Source organism: Trachypithecus francoisi, unplaced genomic scaffold, assembly GCF_009764315.1.
Source record: "Trachypithecus francoisi isolate TF-2019V2 unplaced genomic scaffold, Tfra_2.0 Lachesis_group0, whole genome shotgun sequence".
NCBI classification, from domain to species: Eukaryota; Metazoa; Chordata; class Mammalia; order Primates; family Cercopithecidae; genus Trachypithecus; species Trachypithecus francoisi.
Window position 1 is genome coordinate 167,874,875 of NW_022681453.1, and position 20,826 is coordinate 167,895,700.

The 20,826-nt window shown below is 34.8% G+C and overlaps 1 protein-coding gene across 1 annotated transcript in view; it reads left to right on the forward strand.

The window, feature by feature from the left end:
* Nucleotides 1-20,826, forward strand: part of KCNH8 (potassium voltage-gated channel subfamily H member 8) — a 403,401-nt gene that overhangs the window by 236,805 nt on the left and 145,770 nt on the right. The window contains exon 6 of the mRNA XM_033212772.1: nucleotides 18,516-18,673. Within this exon, the coding sequence (XP_033068663.1) occupies nucleotides 18,516-18,673 (158 nt within the window). The remainder of the gene's footprint in view (nucleotides 1-18,515; nucleotides 18,674-20,826) is intronic.

A 20,826-nucleotide genomic window follows, 5' to 3' on the forward strand; every position in this document is an offset into this window, starting at 1 on the left:
ATTTTTTCCTTAGGTTTAATGCTTACAAGGAAAATGAAGTATTTGTCTGATGGATTCAAAACTTATTTCACAGTGTACCTAAATGTTAAAATTTGAAATATTTGAGAGATGGCAAATATGAAGGAAAATTGTCTTAGCATGTATCCGAGAATGATTCTGCCTTATGACATATATTACTGTAAATAGACTATGAGACGGGCATGTGCTCATAAAATATGAAATAGTGGTGCTTGTTTTGAACAAGGCAGGGATATTAAGAATGGAATGTTACTAAATTTAGAAACCCAGGAGAAAATTGTGAGTTCTTGATTTAGAAACTTAATGTAATGAGAGGGTTTTTTCCCGTCTTACCAAACATGAGTTCTGCTATGTCATTCTCTCTTCTTTCCACTTTTCGAGTATGTTTTCTTAAAGTTTTTAAAAAATATAAAATTCTACCCTCAAAATAGAAAAGGCATTATTCACGTGGTTTGTATTTTCCATCTCAGTCCATGGTGTTAGCATTTGCTATTGGAATTACCTCCTCTTCTCATCACTCCAATAGTTTTTAAGATCAGTAAATACATAAATAATAAACAATAAAAACAAATATATATTGAATATAGTGAAAAGTTATTTAAATATTTTTAGATGACAGAAAACATCCTGGCTATCTGTGTCTAGATGTAATTTTTATGTAGTCAATGTATTAAATATTTGTTGAGGACCATTATGATGTCACCCAAGCATAGAAGACCCTTCATGGTCTGGGCTCCTTATTTCTATCCTTTTTTCTATCACCACTTGCTCCTCCTCCTTGTGGCTCCAGCCATACTGACCATTTGCACTTCTTCAGCTGTGTCATTCTTTTCACCTCGTTTCATGATCTTTGCACTTTCTACTCCCAGAAAATAAAAATGGCAAGACCTCTCCTTAGTTCCCCTTTACCCAAATACATTTTTCTTATCCTTGAAGCATCATCTGTGAACTCTTCTGTAAAGCCGTCTTTATCCCTTATTACCCCGATTACCATGAGTCTGGGTTAGGTTTCCATCACGCACTATTTAACTTATTTCCTTCCTCCACTCTTTAACCGCATATTATAGTAGTGGGCATACACTATTATCTGGGGGGTGTGTGTGTGTGTGTGTGTGTGTGTGTGTGTGTGTATAGATAGATAGATAGATAGATAGATAGATAGATAGATAGATACCAGAAATAAACTTTGAGCTCTCAGAGAACATGGACCAGGCAATGCATTTATTTTTCAAATTCCACCAACAAATACAGTATTTAACCCATAGTAGCATTAAACAAATGTCTCCTGACTAGCATAGTTCAGATAAACAAAATATAACATGTAGCTCATTGAGTTGAACAACAGCCTTATTTCCAAAGGTAGGCTTGCATGTTTGTTTGTTTCATGTGGCCTCACAGGTAACTGTGTGTGTGTGTGTGTGTGTGTGTGTGTGTGTGTTTCTTACTCTGTCAATTTTATTTACACTCAAACACCCTCTAGGTGGAATTTTGACATGTTATTGGTAAATCATTCTTCATTTTTAAAAAATTGTACTTTAAGTTCTAGGGTATATGTGCACAACGTGCAGGTTTGTTACAGATGTATACATGTGCCATGTTGGTGTGCTGCACCCATTAACTCATCTTACATTAGGTGTATCTCCTAATGCTATCCCTCCACCCTCCCCCACCCCACGACAGGCCCCAGTGTGTGATGTGTTTTTTAAAATTTTTAAACAGCACAGCCTACTTTAAAGTTGCTAATTCTTAACAAGTCATGTATCATTAAACAAAGAGCAGGTAACTTGGGAAATCCTACAGATTTTGGCACTAGGCCCAGACCCTTGCAAACACATCAAGGTCTTGTCAAGGACCCCTTAGCGTTGGCTTACCAGAGAGCGTGGGATTAACCCAGCAAATCTAAATGCTAGGTGTTAGGATATCATCCTTTCCTGGATGACAACCCTAAAAGGGAGACTTATGACCATACAGAGGACGAAGGAGATGCTACAATCTCAACTCAGCTAGACATACTGGCCACCAGGCAATTAAAAATCTTTCTTATCAAATAACTAATAAGAATTACCTCATCATTGCTAAATACTTTAATTATATCAGGCCTGATATAAAGCTGATGCCATGCTTTGGGTTATGAAAAGCATATTGAAGAAGTTGAAGACACTCTCCCTGTGTTCAACAAGCCTATACAATGATTAGGGAAATTTGTCTAAGCATGGAAAACGCTTAGTGAATAGTAAAGGAGAAGAGTGGAAACTTTGTTCAAGTTGTGTAGTGTAATTCCATAAGTGTAGGAAAAATATCTGTGGTGTATTTTGAAATTGATTTAGGGCCGGTCCATACTAGTCACTGAATTTGAAGGTATGATCAGAGAAGAGAAATGGATAGGACAGTGTGATGAGAGACTATGAGTACTGAGCACCTGGAATGAGAAGGAACTTACCAAGGTGGCAACAAGAAAGAAGCTGTATTTGTGATTATTTCCCCATTTGTAATTATATCTAAGCCTAGCTTTACTACAGACTAAAGGAAATCCATGGCTGGAGTGGAGTGTTTCAAGAGACCTTTCTCAAATAAGGCCATTGAATAAAGATTATATACTTAGAAGCATGACTGAGCATAAACATGCTAGATATCTAGTATCTGCAATATAATAGCTGGTCGGTAATTTTATGCTGCGCATTTGAAAGTTATTGTGTCTTGGAATTGACTGCAATAGTAAATAAGACCGTGATTCCCTTGGGATGATCATAATATTGGCCTAGATGAAACAGATGGTCTCATCAAGAAAAATGTGAGATACTGTCTAATTTTAAAAATTTATTGTACTTTATAGCCACAAAAATTCAAAATATTTGAAGTTTAGTTACTTATATTTTCTCATTTGAAACATACAAAAACTCTGAAAAGACTCCCTTCTGGCTTTTCTATCTCTTAATATTTGTAAGACTGACGTTTCCTACTATAGTATAATTAAGAGCCAAATTGCATGTTAATATTCATCTCAGTTTATGGATACAGAAAGTAAAACTCAGAGTTTAAATCACTTTTTTTAAAATGAAATATGTTTGGAAATTAAGTATAAACATATTTTGAACAGTGGAGGTAACAGTATTTTTATATTCATTATTTCCTTTAATGATTGTAACAAGGATACAGTAGAGTGTTCAGTCACTTGTAGCCTGTAGCCTCTTGTTTGTCAAGGAGTGCTTGGTAGTCTTTATGTGACTAGACCTCTTTCCATATTTGATACTAGTGACCCCTCCTCTCTTCCTTGGCTTCCATTGTATACTGTGTTCTCCTGATTTTCCTTCTCCTTGCTGGATGTTTCTATTCAGTCTCTTTTATGAGCTCCTGTACCCTAAATGATACTCCTCCCCTGAGTATTAACCTTGATTCTCTCCTTTCTCTCCGTTGTATCACACACTCATCATGGGAGACTGTTTTGCCACCTCGCATTTCAATGTTGGTGGCCCCCAAAACAATATCTTGAGCCTGATGCATTCACTAAATTTATGCAAGTGAATTCAACTGTCTATAGGATATCATTCCAATGAAACATAGCTACTTAAAATACCATAAGTTGGAAAGTGAACTCATCATTTTTTCTCACTAAACCACAACCTGTTTCCTTCCTGGATTTCCCCATATTTGTGAATGATCTAGTAAGTCATAAGTTTAGGGCCCTTTGCAGATGTCTGTCTGTCCCTCCATCCCTTGATAAAATCAAACTCGAAACTCTGTATGGTCCACCTCCTAACCACTCATTTTTGCACTCTCCCTTATTATTCTTGTCAGTGCTTCTTTAGTTTTGGTCACCATCAGCTCTGTCTAGACTACTACAATCCCTGACTAACTTCCTTCTCTACCTACAGTCTTGAGATTCATTTACTATTCTGTAAATAGGTTTTTGTTGTTGTTTTAATAAAGTATATGTCTGATCATATCATGTCTCTGCTTAAATCCCTTCCATCACTTGCTACTCTTTAAATAAATGCACACTTGCTGCCTCCACCTTCTTCCCCTTTGCCTTGATAACTCTTATGATTCCTTTAGGATATAGTTTGCTTGTTATCTCTTGCCTGCCTGCCTCAAGCTTCACCTCCCAAGTCTGTATTAGCTATTTTTTTTTTTTTGGCATTCCCATAACATTCATCACATGACTTTACAATTTCCTAATTGCTTGTCTGTATCCTCTACTAAACTACAATTCCTTTTAATGCAGAAACAGAGTGTTTGTACTCCCAGAATTCAGCTAAACATGTACATATTAGGTACTTCATAAATACTGGTTGAGTAAACAATTGAAGGGCAACCATTATTCATTTCATTATACTTAAGTGAAAATTGGAACTTAGGAAAGATAACTAACTTTCCATAGGACACACTGCTACTAAGTGAAAGAGCTGGATTAGGACATATTTTATTTTATAAATGTTTTATTTTATATTTTATTTTAAAGCTAATATTCATCTCATGGCATTTTATCATATAATCATATTATTACTAAGCTAAGATTATAATTTTAAAGAATAAAATACAAAGGATGTATACATATTTTAAATTTGCTAATGTATTGCCCACAGCCTGATGATTATTGTGGTCTCCATGGAAATCGGTAATTTTGGTGATATTTCTTTGGAGGAAACTTTGAACATTTTAAATTTACATTGGATAATCCAAAAAGTGCAATGGGAAGTGTGAAGACACTCAAAATACACTGGCATGGGACAAAAGTTTGAGATACTAGACAAGAAGCAACTCTCATTCCCATTTTTGGGAGACCAATAGTGAACAAAGAGGAGATGTCCAAAATTACTGACTTAAAAAATTATGAAGACATAAAAAGGTCATTCGATGGGTACACAGCAATACTGTGCACAGGTAAGGCAGAGAATGAGATTGCACAGCCGTAAACATACATGGAAGAAGGTAAACAGAATGTCCCTTATTGTGTATAAGTTGTCAATAGGAACAAATGTCTAGAATACAATGGGAATCTAGAATGTAAGTTGTATATATTTGCTATGCTAGGCAGTGATGAATCCCAGAAGAAATAGCAGGAAGGTTAACAGCTGTAGCAGCCAACAAAAATATTGTTTTCAAAGAACTAGGATAAAAGATATTAGTGACAAGGAGACAAATGAAAAGATGATATTTTCTGTTGGTTGCTGAAATACATTTCTGCTGTACAGGATCCACATCAGGACCCATCTAGTGATAAACACACACTTTTTTAAGGTTCCTGATCAGGGCATTGAGTGAATTTGTGCATATTTGTTGGAGAGGTGAGAATATGTGGTCAATTTCAGGTAATCTCGATGTATTCTGAGATGATTAAGGGTCCAAGGGTGGTTATAGCCATTTAAATCAGACGTAGCGACATTTTCCTTTTATTCAATATATTTATGCTAAAGAATGATCTGGTTTTTCCTGAAGTTCAAAGTTCCACAGCTATCCTATATTTTATTAGCTAAATCTGGCAAGTATACAGCAGTGACCTCAATGGATCATACTAATGCCCTGGTTTTAGCAAGCGACACTAAGAGGTCCAGTGCCCAGGAGGAGCTGCAAGAGTGGTATATATTGAGATGATGCTGATCAACATTTGACTGGGCATTGAAAAAGAAAAACTTATTTATGAGTGCTGTCATCCATGGTAGATGGTGGAGAACTGTGTGAATTCCTTGTTCATAATGATAAAAGGTCGCATTTTAATTGAATTTTCAAGACCAACCATCAAAAGACTATTCTCAAAAGGCTGAGAACCATTAAAATGCTGTTAGTGAAAGGAAGAGGGCAGTGGTTTTTGCTTTGTTAGTGTTAATAAGCTGTTTGAACAAGTGCTCAACAATAATTCAGTGCATTATGGGATATGAAAATGTATTTATCTTTATTTTATTTCTTGCCTAATGTTCTGGGTAGTGTATTGAGATGGGAGAGGTGTATGTGTGGCAGGGAGGTGTGCGTGTTGGGGGTGGTTCTCTTAGATAATCATTCAGCAACTGAGACTGACAGTGGTTCTACCATCTTTAATGAGTGGCTAGTAATGTCACTCTATTTTTCTTCATTCCAGCCAACAAAAGAGCGTGGAAAAGCAAATGTCCACAATTTTATGAGCAAACCATAAAATTTGCACATATAGATTTCATTACAAGAGCTCAGTCATGTGACCATAATTAGTTGCAAAGATGGCTGGAAAGTGTCATTCCAGCTACAATCTTATTGCTCTGGAGAAAGCAGAAGTGAATTTGATGGTCAGTTTTTTTTTGACACTGTGTTTTTCATCGTACAATACAGTTGCATTACGGGACTTTTAGATAGAAGGAAAGTAGACAAGGAAAGCAAGGGACTGTTTGAAGTATTAGAAGCAATCTTTCCCATCATTTTGACTCAAAGAAAATGTGGGGTAAAATGTGAGATAGGTGAGCACACTCTGCCATGCTCTGTAGTGTTCTTAGTTTCTTTGTTTCTCCCATAGAGTGGGAATGTTGTGATTTGAATGTGATTTTAGTATTTTAAGGAATATAACAACATGACCACTGGATGTAAGTCAACCACTTCATCTATTATTTAACTGAAGATATCACGATCTATTTTAACACTGAAGAAAAAGGTGATATATTGGATTTAATGAGAAATGATACGTTATGATGATATACTTTATGGTGACAAGTTCTTTGGGGCACAATTTTGACTCTACGTGAATTATCCTTTACTCGAAACTTCAGAACCTAATATCAACACAAAAAAATTCTCCTTGCAAAATAAATAAATATACGCTATTTCTTCACAGTCCCTAGAGTTTAGCTGTTGCATGTTTTAAATGTATTTCAAGTCTCATGCATCACAGACACCCAGACAGTTCTTCCCAAGTAGTGAGGTCTGTAGGTACACAAAGGCAAGTAATTTACATGTTCCTTAAAGGTGCCACATAAAAGTAAGAAGAAAAATATTAAGCAGCTTTGGAGGGTGTATTTGATCAGATCAAGTACTATCTTGGGCAATTTTATTAAAATAATACAAATTAATCTTTACTTATCACGAAGAAGGTATTTCATAACAGATTGAAAATCTGAATTGACCATACACATGAAAAGCCTCATTACAATTTAAATATAGAGTACATGACTAGTAGCAATCCTTTTAAACAAGTTAAGAGGAAATTATGTTTGAATCTCTTGAATGGCAAGGGAGATAGTCTTGCCTGTATTTAAATAAGTATTTAGCATAGCATTAGTACTGACAAGTGTTCGAATGCTAAATAAGAAGGCTGGGCGCAGTGGCTCACGCCTGTAATCCCAGCACTTTGGGAGGCCATGGCAGGCAGATCATGAGGCCAGGAGATCGAGGCCATCCTGGCCAACATGGTGAAACCCCGTCTCTACTAAAATACAAAAAATTAGTCAGGCGTGGTGGCATGCACCTGTAGTCCCAGCTACTTGGGAGGTTGAGGCAAGAGAACTGCTTGAACCTGGGAGGTGGAGGTTGCAGTGAGTGCAGATTGTGCCACTGCACTCCAGTCTGGTGACAGAGCAACACTCTGTCTCAAAAGAAAAAAAGAAAAAAGAAAAGAAAACAACATTAACGTGAGTAGCAGAATTCATCAAAGCCACCCCAAGTCAAGCAACATACCAGTGACAGCCAAATATCACGTTTGCGTTACTCAATGTTTGGAGCTATGCCTCAGAAAACAATTACTTGGAATAAAGCCTTAGGCGTATAGTTTGTGGCAGTGTTCAGTCCTGAGTAACCTGAATATTGTAGCACTTTCTGACTCTAACCCCAATAAAGACACTTTGGTTTCATCCATATTGCTAGGGGAAAAAACAAACAAAAAAAAAGCAGTAAAACTATGTCAGTGTAATAAAAGGTTATTTTGAGGATAAGAACTTTCCTGAGTATATGGGTAGATCATTTCTAACAAACAGCTGTGTCTGTGTAAAGTTTTGCTTATTAACCCTTATATCAACAACCTATACCCTATGAAGAATAAGTACAGAAACACACAGCATTGGTAAGTTTTGAGAGTTATGTTTTGCTGCCTCTGGAATATCACTGAGAAACTCTAGATACCATATTTATATAAACAGATACAGGAACAGTGTCTTTCCTTCCCTCCTGAAATAATATTCAAAAAGAGGATAAACTATGTAAGAATCTAAAAACAAAACTTTAAACATGAAATATGAACAAATAAAAATGACTGGCAACTTCACATTTTTGGAGATTCTGGCTCTAATTGGAAACTCTTTTGATAGTATACATTTCCAACCCATAGATCTTACCTCCTGAGGCATGTTTTCAACCCTAATTCTGACTATAGGCCAGGTGTACTTCAGCACTAACAGGTTCTGTAATTCCTCCTAGCCCACTGAATTCTTGTTCTTTCTTATTGAGTTCTGTGGCTCTTTGGATTTTGAATTCTGTTTGTGTTGTTTATCTTTTTGGCTTTGGTGATCGAGCTACCACAATGAAATTCTTGGCTCTTAAATACCTAGTGATATTGACTTGACTGGTCATTAGGCTATACCCTCTACTCAAGTAACTCTGGGAGAGAATTAATAAAATGTAATCCCATTTTGCTTCCCATCTTGCCTTTTGGTTTCAGTGACCTGGATTACAACACAGCTAGAGTGAAGAGCACTTAGTGCCAAGTTTGGCATTATTGCTTGAGCTCATACATTACCGAAATCACGTGGGTGTGGCTTGATGCTATTGATCTTTTTGTGATTTTACTGTTCACAGTTACTAAAAATAGAGTGAATTATTGTAACCACAAGTAGAAATGAAATTCTAGCATAACACAAAAATATGAGCAATTTCTACTGATGGCGTTCATAAAAATAACTATGAAATCATAATGTGCTTAAGTGAGAATCTATTTTTCTCTTAATTGAGCATAGTTCTGTTATTTCAAATATAGAACATTTTATTCTATTTCACTTTTAATAGAACACCTCGTATTGATGACTAAATCTTATTTAAATTTTACTTTTAAAGTTAAATATATTAGTTATGTTTTAAATGTTCTTGAGAGTCCTTAAAAAATAGTTTGTAAACACTTCTATTTCTGACTGTGCTGGAAATGTGGAAAAACTAGCATCTGACAAATAAGCCATTGGAACAAAATACAGAGATCATAAATGAATCTGCACATATATGATCATGAACACCTGATTTATGTCAAAGGTGCCACTGCAACTTTTTGGAGAAATCATGTCTTCAAAAATAGTGCTGGATCAATTGGATATCTGTCTGGAAAATGTAAATCTTGACTCTTGCATCACACCATACACAAAATCAATTGTAGTTGTGTTGTAGACAAATTATAAAAGTTAAAAAATAAAGCTTTTATAAGACATCACAGTGGAATATCTTAATGACCTTGGAGTAGGCAGAAATTACCTGAACATGACACAATTTATATGAAAATGTAGCACAACTCCTGCAAATGAGAAAGAATGCTGAGGGTGGGGGAGATTTTCCTTAGACAAAAGTTCTGAATTGATACTCATAAATAAGAATATATAAATGTGAAAGTAGTTTGTGCTCAACATTATTAATCATAAGGAAAATTAAAATAACTTCACTACCACCAGAATGGCTAAAAGGGAAAAAAAGGAAAAAAAAATCAGAAATTGCCAAGGATTGGAGGAATATAAAGAGCAATATGAAATTTCATACACTGCATATAAGAATGTGAATTAGTATAGTATTCCTATTAAACTCTTTGCCAGTGTCTATTAAACTAGAATATATACATACTTGCTGACCCAACAATTGGATTAATAGAATCAATGGACATACACACCATACTGATTTAAACGAAATTAATCTATGAGATTCAGGACAATTGTTATGTTTTGAAAGTTAATGGCTAGACAGGATCATAAAGGAGGCTTCTGGAGTTCTGGTTCCAGTTATATCTCTATCCATTGTTGACTACAAAGATGGTTAGCTTTGGGAAATTCTTTAAACTGTCCCTTTAATATTAGTGCATTTTACAGTATATATGCTATTCTTGGAATACAACATTTTTTAAAATGTTGAGCAATTTTGTACATGGAAACCTATAGTTTAAATGCTAAATATTATCTGTATGTGATTGTAAAAATTAACTAAGTTTCAAAAAACTTAGATATTACTAAAAGAATCTCTTTCCTGAGCTGGAAGGAGGGTAAGAATTATAGTAAATAATGTTTTGGTGGCAGTATACAGACAGACTCTTAAAGTATAATTTTAACTCTTCCACTGCCCAGTTGGGTAACCTTCAGCAAGTTAATTGTCCGAGTGTTTAATGTATCATTAAATAGACATATTGCCTACTTTAAAGTGACTACACGACGACCAAAATACTTAATATATAGAAAGTACTTAAACAATTCCTGTCACAAAGTAGAAATTTAATACATGCTAGCTATATTACTTTGATTATTATTACTATTTTGTTGGCACTTCAACACCACTACATTAGGTCTGTAAAGTAACAATGAAAATATTACTATTAATATGTTATGCAATCTTAGATTAAGTCATTCATTAACCCTGTTCCTCAGTTTTGAAGCCTCTAGAGTAGTAGTAATAGCAGTAGTAATAGTAATAATAATGACAACACCTGCCCAGTGATCCACAACCTAGGGAGATGGACTCCAGATTCTACACTGTTAGCCACTCTGCTCTATGGCTTTACAAAAACACCTGTTAGTCAGGATGGGCTAGGGTGTGCTACAGTAACAAGCAATCTCAGTGTCTCAGTGGGATATAATGTAAAGTTTTATGTCTCACTCGTGCTATGTACAATGGGCTCTGCCCATTGTAACCTCTCAGGCACCTAGGCTGACAGAAGATCCACATCTTGCCATATGCTCCCATAATTATTAAGGCAAGGAAAATAAAATGTAAGAAATGCCCTGGTTCTTTACCCCTGTTCTTACAAGTTTGGCCAAAGCAAATCAAGGGATGCACTTAATCTCTTCAGATGGTAAGGAACTATAATCTTTCCAGGAAATAAGGAACCATAATATTTGGTAAACAGCACTAAAAACCTACCACAAATACTGAGAGTATTATTTTCCTCAAATGTGAAAATGAACATAATAGTTATAATTAAAATGCAAAGAGCTATGTTACTATAAGAGATATTATTTAATCTAAATTTATTTTTGTCTCTAATGAGCATACATGTGGGATTTCATTTTGGGACAAACATCAATTATATTAACACATTTTTTATTACTCAGTGTTCGTTAATTTTTTTTAATATTCCTCATTTATTGTCTACAACTAATTATTTGTGTTATATTGGTCATGTGCTTTTATTTTGTTGTATAAGTTTACCATATCAAAAGACTTCCACGTAACATGCCCACTGGTATATGTACAGACTGTCTATTTTGACTCCCTATATTCACTTTTCCAGTGATGTGTAACTCACTGTGTCTCCCAGCCTGGACTGCAGTGGCACAATCCCAGGGCGTACCGCAGCCTTGGCCTCCAAGCAATTCTTCTGCCTCAGCCTCCCAAGCAGCTGGGACTACAGGTGCCTGCCACTACACCCTGCTGGCTTATGTATTTTTTAATAGAGACAGGGCTTCACCATGTTGGTCAGGCTGGTGTCAAACTCCTGATCTCATGTGATCCACCCGCCTTGACGTCTCAAAGAGCTGGGATTACAGGTGTGAGCCACCACACCCAGCCAAGTGTTCATTAGTTCTAAGCTTTGTAACTTGAATAATTAATATTTACTTCAAATGAAACTCATAAACCCCATTGTTAATTTTTTAATTGCATAATTGAATATTATAAATTAGATAGTTCTTATATTTTCTGTTTTTACTTAAACTTGGAAACTTTGCCACCTAATAACTACACCTATAAACAGAATGTGTCAAAACTTTATATAATTAAGACTGATTAAATAAGATTTTTTCAGTATGTTTATGTTTAATCATTAAATTCTTTTTATTAAAAATGATTAAATGTTTCCAAAGTTCAATATCTAATTTGGAGTTACACATCACTGAAAAAGTGAATATAGGGAGTCAAAATAGTCTGTACACATGCCAGTGGGCATGTTACATGGAAGTCTTTTGATATGGTAAGCTTATATAACAAAATAAAAGCACAAGACCAATATAACACAAATAATTAGTTGTAGACGATAAATGAGGAATATTAAAGATCCACTGGTAGTGTGCACTGTCTCCTCTGACCTGCAAGCAAGATCACAGATAGTGTGTGTTTATGCATCTACAGCTGGAATGATTGCAGATTAATAAAATTATGAAATCCTGTGGTTACCAGAAAAAGGCATGCTTCTCTTGGATGCCTTGTTCATCTTTGAGTGCCAGGGGCTCTGCACAAAGCAAAGAACACAAGTCCTCAATAGCAGTATTTTGTGATACTTAAGTATATTGAAAAGCTGAAAGATATATCTATGCTTTAGCTCTTCCAGTAAGAACCCAAGCAGTCTATTAGGACCAATATGTATGAAAAACAATAGCATTTGGGACTTTAAGTTGGCAAAAGTTCACTTCAGTATATAGTAATAAAAGGGTTTTTTTAAACAATGATAATTTAATAAGGCTGCATTACTAGAATTATTAAAACTAATTCTAAACACTACTAAAATTATTATTATCCCACTCAATAGACAAAATATTTTTAAATTTTATAACATCAAGTGTTAGCAAGGCTGTAGAGTAACAAGAACTCTGAAAACAATGCTGGTGGGAATTGGGGATATTTGCCCCTGTCTCCCACACTGGCCAGACCACTTCTGGGATGGTAAATTTAATTCCAAGTACCTTACAAGAGCGGTTTTGCTTTTCTTTTCTTTATTGTATTAAAGACTTGAAAATTCCTTTTCAAAATCAAAATTGACGAGGAGGCTTACTATGTAAAATGAATAAAAGCTCAGCCTGAAAATTGGAAAGGCTGGGTGGGTGGAGGTAGAACCCAAATCCTTCCTTTCTTCCATGAGGCTTTTGTGAAAACCACCAAACTAGAGAGTATCATCAAGCTTCTGAAGAGGAAACCGTATCAGTAAGAGATGGTTGAAAGAAATGAAGATATTCAACCTGAGAACTGAGAGATGAACTTGACGGCTGATCTCAGATATTTATAGAAAGAGCTTTGGGCTGGGAGAGGACAATGTATTCTGTGCTGCTGCTGAGAACAAAACTAGAATAAAGGAAAGGAAGTTATGAGAAAGAAGACATTTCCTCTGACTTGAGAAAAGTAGGAAAGTGATGGATACTCCACTGACATTGATTTGATCTTTATAAATTATATGAATGTATTAAACTATATGCACCCCCAAAAGATGTACATTGGTCATATATCAATAGAAAAAAGAAAATTTTTCTAAAACATGAAAAAATAACTACCTAATGATGGACATCACCAACTAATGTAACTATGAATAATTGGCCCTACAGATACAAAGCAAAAGCCAATACCAGCATCAACTACACCTCAATCTACCTGAGTGCCCTTTGTCAGCTTCATTTTTTCTCCTAAATGTAGTTGTTCTTAAATGCTGTTTCTCACTGGGCCTGCTGCTCTTTCTATTCCATTAATCTTTCACTTCAGGTAAGCAAGAGGGACAAATCTGACAAGACGAGCAATGGTCAAGTGATATGAAACTCTCATCCACTAATATTGGCAATCAATTGCAATTATTCTTAGGACTGTTAGTCCCTCAAGCCTCTCTTCATTAATCAGCTCTCTATTCATTCGTCCCACACCTTCTAGCTCAAATTTGCTGTGATATTGTACTGTGAAAGAGTGCCTCATAAGCAATGAAAAAAACAGAGTATCCTTAAATATTAGTTGGCAGCTGGTTTAATTAAATATCTCTCCACCCACACTGTACTACATTGATTAATTTTTAAAGAAATGGCTAAATGAAGACATTAATTATTTGTATGTGGTGCATATGCTTTCATGCACACTATTGTATTTTAATTTACTTTTTAACAAGTAAGCCAATATGATTTTACAATAATTTCCCATCTGTCATGCATGCTAATAAAGTAAAGAACCCTACTAATTTATGCCATATTAAATTTAGCCTCTTTTTTTGTGCTTTTTAGTTACATAGTTCTTCAGGAAATCAAACTAGAAAAAATGGATTTAACCTTTCTGCTTTTTAGTCCACATAAATAGACATTTAGTGTGGGATATAAGTGAAATACTCACTTTTGGCTGCCTTAACAGTATGGAATAGAATATGTACACACTTTTCTCTTGATTATTTGTCTCTTATTAATCATTCTGTGTAAAACTCAAATATAATAAGGCAAACTGATCACTCTGCAAAATAATTAACTGTCATCTGGAGCATTAGATAATTAAATTATATTCTGCTTCTTTTGGGTGGGTATATTAGGATGAGTTTTTTGGAAATTCTATAAACCGCATAGAGTATGTATGGTAATTCTCTATTACCCTGCTTATTTATTCATTTGTGCCATAAAGGATCGTTTATGCATATGTAAGCACATGGAGACATTAAGGTTTCTAAGTGAAAAATCCTTTTGTGTTAATTTGTTATGGATTTTGAAATTTCTTAAAAATTTAAACTGCGTGTATATGTGTGTGTGTTTTGTACTTATAGACAATTGTGCAAATTGATCATAAATTATATTAACAAGAAAATTACACATAAAACTGTAGATATTAGTGAATACACGTCTATGTATTTTTTCAACGTAAGGCTGAAAAACATTATACTTATGCTTCTAGACTCTCAAAAATGAAAGTTATACTGCTGCTTTTCAGATGGGCTATGGATTGTCTGGAGATCACACTCTTATTGTAATATTTAAATAAATCATTGATTTAATTAGCCAAAAAAACAAAAATCTTAAAGGGAGTGAAACAGCTACAGGGGGAGGAGTAGCTGCATTCAGTGTTTGTGAAGCTCCACTCTGTTTCTATGATTCTGTCATGAAGGACACCAGATCTAGAAAGCTCTTCCTCATCACAATCTTTTTATTCTGTGCTTCCTTCACTTTCAAAGAAGAATCTGTACTTACCATCTCTACAGTTCTCTTAAATGGAAGGAAATATTTATAAACACTGAGTTATCCTAGTTCGTGAACACCACCACCACATCCTCACCACTGGATAGAAAACAGAGCGACTTCTCTGTTATCCCTGAACAAAAGCTTAGCCCTTGTACTTCCAGAATCAAAGACAGTTCATCTCACCACATTTAATTCTGTGACCCTAATTTAATATTATTTTACCTGGGTAGTGCTGATGCTGAATTTGATCGAAGGACTACAATCAGAAATGCATTTCCTTGCACTGACCTATTGTTATTTCCTCTAAAATATATTTAGAAGTGCATTCCATTATCTAATCATTTAGATAATGGAAAGAAAATGGGATTGAATGTCAAAAGACATCCTCTGTCTCTGTTGCTTACTATCTGCATGACTTCAAACAATTTACTTAAATCTCCTGTGTCATTGTTAAAATGCAAGTGATAGCAGTCCACCTGAGAGGATGGCATGGGAAATATTCAAATTAATTAATGTGAAAAAGTGTTTTGTAAATATACTAGAACTATGTCTGTTCTTATGAGTATGACAAAAGTAGTTGTTTGCTTTGAAATCAGCTACCAAAAAATAATATTGATTGGATAAACATACAGTCTTTGCAAGTGTACCATAGACCTAGAAATCTTAGAAAATAATATATATCTAAGTTTTCCCCTGAAAATAAACCAAAAAGTTTTCAAGTGTGTCAAACATAGATTTGTATAGATGTTTTAAAATCTTTTATTCTTTTACTATTATCTCTTTGTGTATAAAAGTCTTATAATTACTTCTTTTTAAACCTAAATTTAGCATATTTATTTTCATTCCATTAACTCAATTGAATAATAAATTGTTTTTTAAAAAGCTCTTTAAACTAATATTCTGTAATGACCTATCCAAGAAAATACCTGTTTTTTTTTTCAGAAGCCTCAACCACTATTTTGTTCTTTAGTCAAACACGTAACTAACCACATAGCTTTAAAAATGTTGCTGTATCAATCAACCATAGGTCATTCACTTCATTCATTCTTCCATTCATGGGAGTGCCGCTGGTATGTATATGGACGATGGCAATGGGTTTTCTGTGAAAACTGTGGTAGATCTCATGACCACTTATTCAAGGAATTTATTCCCTTTAATTTTATAACGAACTTATGGGCTTGCCTTAGCCTATATTGCAGAAACCAAACATCACTAATGGGCTCAATAAACAACTCTGGGTTTTCTTACTCATGAGAATTTAAATGCTTCACCTGTGCTTCCTTTTAGAAAACATGAAATTGAAATCTTTGCTTTATTTCAAAGTGGGTGGTCTGAGGTACTAAATTGCATTGCTAATGCGGAAGTACATGAGCCTAGAAAGATACAGAGGAAGAATGAAGGTTCACGTGCTACTCTTACAGTCTGACGGCATTCCACTGACCTGTCTCCTTCACGGTGGCCATGCTTCCATGGTCCGGTGGTGCTTTGCCACCATAGCGTTTTAACTGTGCAGTGGAATTCACCTGGGATTGTTCTTATCCTATGTGAGTGCTTTAGTAATTAGCTTCATTCTTTCATATTCTCAATATTAACAATAAAATTACCTAGATATTTTTATTTTTTGACAAAAAAGTCCCTTTTAATAATTCAGTTTTTAAAAGTTATATCATTCACAATAGACTAGAACAAGGATTGTTTGCTTTTTGGGTCACCCAGAACTTGCCTCCAGGGATCTGTGATAAGACTAGTCTCTGTGAAGATACCACAACCCCAAGTCCTGAACTGGAATTCAGGAGACTTGGATTTGGGTCTTGCTCTTTCACTAACTTGTTGGAAGATGTAATCCTGTGCTTCAGTTTTATCAGATGTATCACCCAGGGCAAGTCACTTGACCTCTTTTATGCCTCAATTTCCTCATCTGTAAAAGGAGATAATAGAAATGACTACCTCTTAGCGTTGTTGTAAGGCATCATTGAGATTATGATGATAAGGGACTTAGAACTGTGCTGGGCTCATACTAAGAACCTATATGTTATCTACATTAATACTAATCTGCCTTGTCATAACTCCTGTGTATTTCACCTCACAAGGCTATCCTGAGAATCAAATGACGTAAGTATTGTGTTAGTTTTTATTGCTGCATAGCAAACTTACCAACTTAAAACAACATCCATTTACTATCTCACAGTTGCTATATGTCAGAAGTCCCGGGATGGCTTAGTTGGATCCTCCAATCAGGAATTCAAAAGGCTGACATCAAAGTGTCAGCTGAGTTGTGTTCCTTTCTGGTGCTCAGGGTCTTCTTTCAAGCTCATATGGCTGTTGGAAGCTCATAGGGATGTCATTTGATCAGCACTCAGGAGACCTCATATATTGTAAAACACTCGGTAACAGGGAAAGATTGAAAGCAATTACATCTTTCATTAAAATAGAATTTAACCTAGAAATTCACACAAGAAACTACCAGTACTTTGTTAATAGGAGTGCCTTCAGGGCAAGGCTGAATTCCATATCAACACAGAGATTAGTAAAACTTTTATACATGGAAATAAGTAATATTATATAAAATAAGGAATACAGACTTAAGATTATATTTAGTGGGTGTTTTTGTTTTTGTTTTTGAAACAGGGTCTCAATCTGTTGCCCAGGCTGGAGTGCCATGGTGCAATCATGGCTCACTGAAGCCTCAACTTCCTGGGCTCAAGTGATTCTCCCACCTCAATCTCTGGAGTAACTGGGACTACAGACATGTGCCAGTATGCTCAGCTATTTTTTTTGAATTTTAGTAGAGATGAGGTCTCGTTTTGTTGCCCAGGCTCATCTGGAACTTCTGAGCTCAGGCAGTTCTCTTGCCTCGTCCTCCCAAAGTGCTGGGATTACAGGCATGAGCCACCATGCCCGGCCTGTATCTGTATTAAAACTTGACTCTGCCACTCTTGGCAATATTCTTCTGGATTAATTACTTTTTCTTCCTGAGACTTGATTTCTGACTCTTAAATCAGAGTAACACTCACTGTTTACTTCAGGAGATGTACTGAGGAATAAGTGAAATACCCTATGCCAAGCTATTAGAACAGTATGGGGTACATAGTGAACATTTAGTAAGTGATGACTATTGTTGCTATTGCTGTCATTATTTATTTTAATAATCTTAACATGTGGTTTAATGTCTGGAACATCTTATGTGCTCAGAAAATATTACTTCTTTCACCCTTCTTCAGTATCTGTTGAGTTGAACTGGATCTGTAGAGGAGAATATTTTGGATATTATCAATCTGAACTAGGCTAAGTGGTTGCCATTTGCCTAATTTTATTTTAATTTTCTACAATTTTCTTCCTCCCTTCCTTCCTGCTTGCTTGCCTGCCTGTCTCCCCTTCCTTTCTTCTTTCTTTCATTGTCTTTCCTACCTTCTTTCTTCTTCTCTGTCTCTTCCTTTTATTTCTCCATCTTTTTTTCCCAAGCAGATATTATTTTAAATTTCCGAACAACTTATGTCAGCAAGTCTGGCCAAGTTATCTTTGAAGCAAGATCAATTTGCATCCACTATGTCACAACCTGGTTCATCATTGATTTAATCGCTGCCCTGCCTTTTGATCTCCTGTATGCTTTCAACGTCACAGTGGTGAGTAAAGAGCTCCCCGCCACATGGCCTTTAAGGTTGATTTATTTTTCCCATGTTTAGGTTTTAAATGGTTGTGGCGATTTATGCTTCCAGGGTTTTGTACCTTCTACAATAAAGATGCCCTGATGCCCAGTGATATGCAGGCCAGGTTCTTCAGTTGATGAAGTTATTTCCTTTTGACATTCGTATTACCTGTTCTTGCTTTTATAAATACCCAGAGCCAAGAAACACAGAAATGCTGAATTTATCATAAATATTGACTCACTAAACAAATTCTTTTTTTTTGAATTCCATAAGGATTTAATTGGAATTGCTTTATATTTACGGATTTATCTGAGGATTAATAGATTTCTTCCCATATTACATTTACTTATACAAGAATATAGAAAATGCTATACAGACTTGAAGGAAATCATCTGTAGGAATTTAAGCATCACTTTATATTACCTAGGCAGATACTTGTTTCAAGAATTTGCTGGAGAGTTTGAAGATTTTTTTTTCTGCTTTTATGACCCTTAACTCTCTATTTCTTTAGTATTTTGTTACTCATTGGCAAAACCGATTGAAGACTGATCAAGATAGAGAGGACTGTTGAATTTAAATGAAGGAATTCAACCACTTCTTAGAAGTCCTTGTAAAACTGTTGGATGTAGCAAAAACCTAAATGATATGACTAATGTAAAACTTGAGAGTTCTCTCAAATTTGCATGAATCTTGGTACCTTCTTTTTCTTGCTCTAAATCCCTTACCCTTATGTAGCCTCACAGGACAGAAAGCATATCACTTGTAGTAGTAGTCATTTTTATAATATGATGATTGATATTCTTAAAAGTATTAAATGCTCCCTTATAAAGAAACTTTTAGGGAGGCCATTTGTGAAGCAGTAATGCAATTTTCTGCTAGAGTAACCAATTATGGCATGTAAAAATTTATTAAACATTAGTTCAAATTAAGCAGATATTCTATTCAATTGACAGTGCTTCTTAGAAATCATATTCTCTTTCAAAAATTTAAAGGCATAGTTTTAAATATTGCACACAATAATCACAGTTTCAAATACATTTATTATTAACTTCAGAATGAATATAGAATTGTGATCCCGACTTGATAGTGCAGACTTGTGCATTTGTTAATTGCCTGTACAATAGTTTCTTTTTATTCTTTTTCTTTTTAAGTTGGGAAGTTGATAGTGCCAACATCTTTAAAACATTTATGACTCAACTGGAAGGAAAGCTCCCAGGAAAAATCTAGTATATATCAATCACTGCTACATTGAATTGTTATCCAGGCTTTCTACAGTGCTTTTTAAGATTGAATTTGACTAGATAAGTGTACTATCATGAAACAGTAATGGCTTAAAACCACGTTTTTGCAAGACTGCAGAATAAGCATATAATTCACAAAAGGTTAAAAAAAATTCCAAATTCCCCTGGCAAATTGTTTTAAATTGTTCATTAATTATTTAATACAATTCCATTTTAAATTAATTTGCTCCTTTGCTACTAAAAATGAATACATTTTTTATGTCCCATTTTTATTTGAGTACTGAGCAAATAAGGTATTTTAAATATGTATATGTAATATATAATTATATTATAGGTATATATAACATACATTTTTATATCATTAGCATTCTCATTCCCCAAAATTAATATGGATGAAGAAATGTCTTAAAGTCTAATTCGCATGTTTGACGAATTTTAAATATTTATATACTTTCACTACACTTCTGCTCTCTTTTCATCAATCTTATGTAATCTAACACAAATGCTTTATAAATAATACAAGGTATAGAGCAACATCTGTGTCAAAAAAAAAAAGAAAAAGGGAAACGAAGAAATCTGTTTTCAGTGATACTTGTTCTGCTTTTCACAGGAGTGAGTATGAGCATTGAAAAAGCTGGCACCTAAATTCATTATCCCTCTTAAACAAGTTAGTCAGGACAAAATATTCTGTAATATTTGAACAGAAAAGCTTGTTCAGGGTATTATGTCTTCTTCTCAGGCAAATGTAAGTTATGAGGAATAACTTATGGGTTATGCTCTTTTACAACAAAGACTTAAAAAAGGAAACAAATAAATAACAAAAGGTGTTTGTCTCCCAAATCTGAAATGTGTCCAGTTAATGCATCTCCATAGGTGACATTCAGAACT